General features: G+C 34.6%; 1 protein-coding gene across 1 annotated transcript; it reads right to left on the bottom strand.

Moving 5' to 3' along the window:
• Positions 1-5662: 5662 nt before the first annotated feature.
• LOC109207190 (pathogenesis-related protein R major form) lies at positions 5663-6683 on the bottom strand. The gene has a single exon (XM_019370073.1). It carries the CDS (start codon positions 6526-6528, stop codon positions 5845-5847), a length of 684 nt encoding a protein of 227 aa, XP_019225618.1. The 5' UTR covers positions 6529-6683; the 3' UTR covers positions 5663-5844.
• Positions 6684-6902: the final 219 nt, after the last annotated feature.

The raw sequence follows: 6902 nt of genomic DNA, 5'->3' as shown, positions 1-6902 counted from the left end.
ATCAGCCTATTCAATTCTAGATCAAGGTCAGGAAACAATGACTAACAATTTCATTTGGATATGGAAGCTAAAAGTGCCAAAAAAATACAATCCATTTTCTGGTTACTTTTCCATGAAAGGCTCCCCACTGGAGCCTACCTCCATTATGTGGGGTGTACAACCAAATCCTAGTTGCCACCAATGCAACCAGGCAAACGAAACCTCAGCACATATCTTCTTTGAATGTCCCATTGCACACACCTTCTGGCAAGACATCATATCCAAAAGCAATAAGGAAATCAATACTTTTATCCATGCTTTCAACACCACAGATTGGCCAACTACTTGGGCAACCCTAAAGAAAAAAGCATACAACAACATCATTACTTGGGAAGAGCTCCTACCTTTTTGTTTCTGGCAAATTTGGCTAACAAGGAATAATAATCTCTTCAATAACAAAAAAGATAGGGCAGACTCAAAATGTGCAATAGCAAAGGCTACTGAATATGCCACAATGATGCTGGATAAAGAGCCAAAAAACATGGGGAAAATCTGGGTAAAATGGGAGCCACCAAAAACAACTCCTTCAAACTAAATACTGATGGAGCTGCAATAGGGAATCCGGGTAAGGGAGGTCTGGGGGGAGTATTCAGAAATGCAAGTGGAAACTGGATATTGGGCTTCATGGGATCAATCCAATACACCACCAACACCCAAGCAGAAATACTAGCTCTTCTTAAAGGACTACAAATTGCAGAAGAAAGACAGTTCACACCTTTGGAAATAAACACTGGCTCAGCGGAGGTAATTAGAATGTTAACTAATGGAAACCTCTATTTTGACTCTATTATTCATGAATGCAGGTCAATCATCCAAAGACTGGGCGACGTGGTGGTGAAGCACAGCTACAGGGAGACCAACAAAGTTGCTGACATGCTGGCAAAGGAAGGGACAAGACAAAAAAAATTTGAAGATGTTTTTGTAACATTAGTTCCTCCGGTGTTTGTCAAACATGTGTTTTGGGCAGACATCGCAGGAACTTTGTTTGAAAGGAAAACAATGGTTTGTAATAGTGATAGTAACAGTATGCTAGAGGGGGGTATCATATACCCACCCACAAACAATATTCTTGTACGCCCTAATGGGTAGCTTGGCGTTAATTAAATATGCATCCGTTCAACCAAAAAAAAAAAAATCCAATCAATATAATCCCCATTTTTAGCATAACTTCTCCCCACCTTTCACGTCTCTCACTTTACACTAGCACACACAATCACGCCGCACGTTTCCCCCACGTCCCCTTTCTTCTTTTCCATCAATACATACGTTCTATATATAGCTCAAATACAAACTAGAAGATGGGGAGTATCTGAGAAAAATTACTTAAAGCACATCATATTTATAAAAAGAAATAGATCATATACACGTCTAAGCACTTCAAATACCTGGCACAAAGAATATTCAAGTTATTTTCGACGAAGTTTCTAGCCGAGATTCCGGTTCGTAACCACGACATCGTTTTAAAGGAATTTTCAGCTTTTAAAGGTTCATCCTTGATCTCGTTGCCTTGTATACATGTTTCGGATGATTTTGAAGCTTTAACGTATTATCACCTTTGGTTGAATGTTTGAGTGCCTTTACTATGTTAGCTTTATTTCTTGCCTCTCTATATGTGTTTGCTTTTAAGTATTGTTAGTCGTAGTTGGATTTATGAGGTTAGCATTAATTTTTATTAAAGAAGGCATAGTTTTTATAAAGAATTGTAGGAGTAGACCGAATTTGTTAAGTTAATGAACTAAGAATTCTATTTGATTTAAGTTTTTGGCATTCTTTGCGGCGAAGTTTATTGAAGGTAATAATATTGTTCAAAATCACATAAAAAGCCTGCTTTTGTTTGATGTTAACTGCTTAAATATTTCGGATAAGAGCATGTTAATCTTTTGAGTTAAGTCAGGTGGTTGACACAACTGCTAGGTTAGTGTATTAGCTTGTTTCCTTAATATTGTCTGTTAGTTCTTTTAGCTATAGTGGGAACGAATTTTAATTTGAGACAAAATGCTGAGTTATATTTAGTAACTTGTTAATAGTAGTCAAATTTTACACTTCTTCCACAATAAATTCCATACTTCATGACTTCATAATAATCTAAAACTAGTTTAGGAAAATACTTTGAATACGATAGAAAAGCTTTAGACATATTTTAAATATTGGCCCATGTGTTCGTACCAGAACCTTGAATTGATATGCTTAAAAATAAAAGGATCACGTGCGCATTCCAGCGTCTCCATACCTTTAAATTTAAAGTAATTATGTTTTAGCCATGTCTACATTTCGTACCTTGGTTTAACATCTAATTTCAAAGAAGTGCCTTGTGTGCACACTGCATCTATGTCAAAATAATTAATAAGATATAATAATTAATTAAGTGGTAATAGACAAATTATAATCAATAAAATACAAGCATAGCCAAGAATTAATTTAAGCCTTACATTAGTCAATAAAAGCAACTGTGCTAGAACCACGGGACTCGAGGGGTGCCTTACACCTTCCCCTCGGTCAACATAATTTCTTACTCAGTCTTCTATTTTCGTAGACCATAAATTAGGAGTCAAACCTTCCTTTTGATAAGGGATTCAAAATAAAAGGTGGCTTGGAACACCAAAACTCAATTCCAAATGGCGACTTTAAATAATAAATAATCCCTTCTCAAAACGCCACTTTAATTGGAAAAACTCTTCTAACTCAACCTCGTAACTAAAGTGGGGAAAAAAGAGACGTGATAACTCGGATGAATAGTAATGGTGGAGATGAATAGTGTCACTCCATATTTGGAGTAACACTTCATCCCCCATTTTGCAGCCAAAAATGGGGGATTATTAGAGCTACATTTTGGTCCGGAACCTATATGTTGTTCTTTTTGACTCAAAATACGTTTTTAAGTGTAAAAAAAAAGTTACATTTCTATATAAAATGCGGTTATGAACCGCATTTTACCTTAACGGCCGTTTGGAGCGTTAAGGTAAAACGCGGTTCATTACCACGTTTTACATAAAACGCTTTAGAATACCGCATTTTACCTTAAGCTGAAAAGACTGCTATATAAATTGCGGTAATGGATCGCGTTTTACATGTTAAGTGGGCTCACCAATAATTCTTCTGCGCTTAACTGACATAACAATAATTCAAATATGTAAAATGCTCTTTTAAACCGCGTTTTACTTCAAAAAATTTGACACCACGGATTGGGCATTGCCTTATATAAATGCGTTAAGGGTTTTGAGAATTATCATTCAGAAATACTCCAACTTCGTGATAAATTTTTTTTGTTGTTAAATTCTCAAGCTTTGTTCATAATGTCTGAAGATCAAAAAGTAAGGGTTTCATTATATTGGGGGGAGGGGGGTGAGGTTGTGGTGGCGAATAACTCAGTGAGCTATAGTTTATCTCCAAAGAGTCATGCTATAGTTTGAGGCCCAGTAGCACTAAAATATCCTAAATTCTTCCATGTGTTAGTTTTATTATGAGTTTATATGTTAGTTTGTAAATTAAATAATTAATTTTTATAATTAAATATTCACATATGGGTTCCAGGCTAGATATTTGAGGCCTAATAGCACCAAGATATCCTAAATTCTTCTATGTGTTAGTTTTATTATAATTTATATAGTTTGTTACCTAGTAATTAATTTTTTAAATTAAATATTCACATATGGGTTCCAGGCTCGATCTTTGGAGTCCAGTAGCACCAATTTATTCTATGTGTTAGTTTTATTATTTTACATGTTAGTTTGTAAATTAAATATTTAATTTTTATAATTAAATATTCACAAATGGGTTCCAGGCTCCATATTTGGAGTCCAGTAGCACCAATTTATTCTATGTGTTAGTTCTATTATTTTACATGTTAGTTTGTAAATTAAAATATTTAATTTTTATAATTAAATATTCACAAATGGGAGGCTCCATATTTGGAGCCCAGGAGCACCAACTTATTCTATGTGTTAGTTTTATTATTTTACATGTTAGTTTGTAAATTAAATATTTAATTTTTATAATTAAATATTCACATATGGGGCTCCATATTGGAGCCCAGTAGCACCAATTTATTCTATGTGTCAGTTTTATTATTTTACATGTTAGTTTGTAAATTAAATATTTAATTTTTATAATTAAATATTCACAAATGGGTTCCAGCCTCCATATTTGGAGCCCAGTAGCACCAATTTATCCTGAATTCTTCTATGTGTTAGTTTTATAATTTTATGTGTTAGTTTTATAATTTTATATGTTTGTTTGTAATTATTAAAGATTCATATATGGGTTCCGGGCTCGATATTTGCGGCCCAGTAGCACCAAATATATGTTGACTATAATTGGACAAAGTTTGTGTTTGATCTATCAGTTATTTGACGTATTTTTGCGTATAAGAGACACTTAAACTACAGGAAAACTACGCTAAAAGGCACTACATTTTACTATGCTAAAAGGCACTCCATTATCCTACCCTAAAAGGCACTACATTTTACTACGCTAAAAGGCATTACATTTTACTACCCTAAAAGGCACTATATTATTTGTCTTTAAGCAAAAAAAATAATTTAAACCACATAAAACACAACAAATACATTGTAATAAAAAAATACATATAAAACAGTAATAGTTATTTATTAACATTTTTATTAACAAATAATAAAGATTTCACAATTATATTAGATTTTTTTACAACATTAATATCTTAGTCCGGATAAAAATAACATACTAATTTATTGCAAAAACAAAAAAAAAATTACAACATATAACACATTCAAAACAACTAATATGCATTATTTATACGAATTTGGACATAAATTAAGTCGGAATACCTTGATTTATGTTTTTCGGGGAATTGAAGATTTGAAAATTTGACTCTGCAACAAGCAACCCACAACAATAGAAGGCTTAGGTAGGACGTGAGACCAACAATATCTACTTTTTACGGGACGGGTGGGGTCCACACGAGCTTTTTTTGTTGTTAAGGGGGGGGGGGGGGGGACCGCTGTTATTTAAAAATCGAAGGGGGAAGGGGGAAGGGGACTGGGCAGAAACGTGGGGAAAGGGAAGGGTTATATTATTTTTGTATAGAAAACGCGGTCCATTATCGCGTTTTATATATAACGCGGTAATGTACCGCTCTTTATATAGTTGTCATATCACCTAAAGGCAAAACGCGGTAATGAACCGCGTTTTACCTTAATGGTTCAAACGACCGTTAAGGTAAAACGCGGTTCCTAACCGCGTTTTATATAGAAATGTAACTTTTTTTTAATTCACTTAAAAACGTATTTTGAGTCAAAAAGAATCACATTTAGGTTCCGGACTCCAAAAATGACTGCATTTTGGAGATGCTCCAAGTGGGGGTGCCTACTACCAACTCACCATAAAATTGATGAAAATATAAATGCTTCTCTTTGAAAATTCTTTACCGGAGGGCAAAAGCTACTCTTTTACTACCGTTCATAACTTGTTTGACATAGGTCCAGTTCATAATGTCCTTAGCATAATTTGATTAGCCACGAAAATGAAGACTTTAAGAACTTGTATAAATTCCATAACAATTTGTTTTGTGATCGATAATTCTCTTGCACAACACAACCCATTTCATATTTTTTTCAATTTCAGTAGACAAGTGTAAAGGAAGCTTAACTCATTTAATAATTTAGTAGATATATATCTTCTTTATTTCTTAAAACCAGAATGCAACAACAACAACAGCGAACAAGAGAATCTGACCCACAGCCCTCTCCTCTTTGTCGCTCTCTTTTTATTCAATATTACTTAGTACTATTTGTGTAGCTTATATATTTCAAACTACAAATTACATAACCTTCAAGGGCAGAAGACAACCCTGTAATTAGTACCAGAAGGACATGTGAACAAACTGGTTGGATCATCCTGTGGATAGCTATAAGCATCTGGGCATCTTTCCTTAAAAAATCTCGACAAATCAGTAGGCCCACATGATCCAGGCCCATTTGTACAACAATATTCATTAGTATTGAACACAGTACATGGGTTGTTACATCCACCTTGTGCTTTTAACTGTGCTGGGCATTGCTCGTTAATAGGTGCTGCGCATCTGAGATTACGGCATGCTCCATTAGTTGGGCTGAATTCCATGGGGATGTTAAATCCATCAACGAGAGAGATGTCGACGAAGTCCTGATCGGGCTGATTAAGTGCAAATTCAGCTAAAGTGTTAGGTGCTTTACCATAGCCTTGACACTCTAGCATCCCGTTACAGTCTCCAGTCTCACAATTACCTCGGCCACTCCCATCAAAATTGCAGTTGGTTCGACCCCAAATGCGAGCCTGGACTGTTCCTGGGTTCACGTTAATGCTCCAAGATTGGCCCGAGTCGAGCTGCCTGCCTCCACCCGGAGAGGCCGCGGCCCAGACTGTGTACGTACATTGGTTGACAATATCAAAAGTGGCAGCATGAGTAACAGCTACAAAGTATTGGCCAATAAAATAAAGGAAGACAAAAATGGGGAAGCTTTTGAGGAAGTTCATACTTTTTTTCTTTTGTAAACTTGAGAATGTGTTTATTTGTAGACACTATCGATGGGTTTAAATAACTGATCAATTAACAAGCTCTGAAATTTCAGAGATTATGAAATTCTTGTCCTTATTATTAATGTGCCAATAAATTCCATCTCTCATTTTTCCATTTCGTGTCAAGTACGCTGAGTGAGGCGGATCCAAAATTTCAAGAGGATGGGTGCACTTATATTTGACAGGTTAAACTATAGTCTCTTACCATGAACTCATTATCCTTTTGAAATTATAGGTTCAAAACATATATATATATATATATATATATATATATATATATATATATATATATATATATATATATATATATATATATATATATATATATTGAT

Source organism: Nicotiana attenuata, unplaced genomic scaffold (genome assembly GCF_001879085.1).
Source record: "Nicotiana attenuata strain UT unplaced genomic scaffold, NIATTr2, whole genome shotgun sequence".
In the NCBI taxonomy this organism is placed as follows: domain Eukaryota; kingdom Viridiplantae; phylum Streptophyta; class Magnoliopsida; order Solanales; family Solanaceae; genus Nicotiana; species Nicotiana attenuata.
This window is presented reverse-complemented; position numbering and strand designations above follow the sequence as displayed.

Coding starts and splice junctions, on each gene's coding strand:
- LOC109207190 (XM_019370073.1), bottom strand. CDS start 6,528: ATGAACTTCCTCAAAAGCTTCCCCATTTTTGTCTTCCTTTATTTTATT.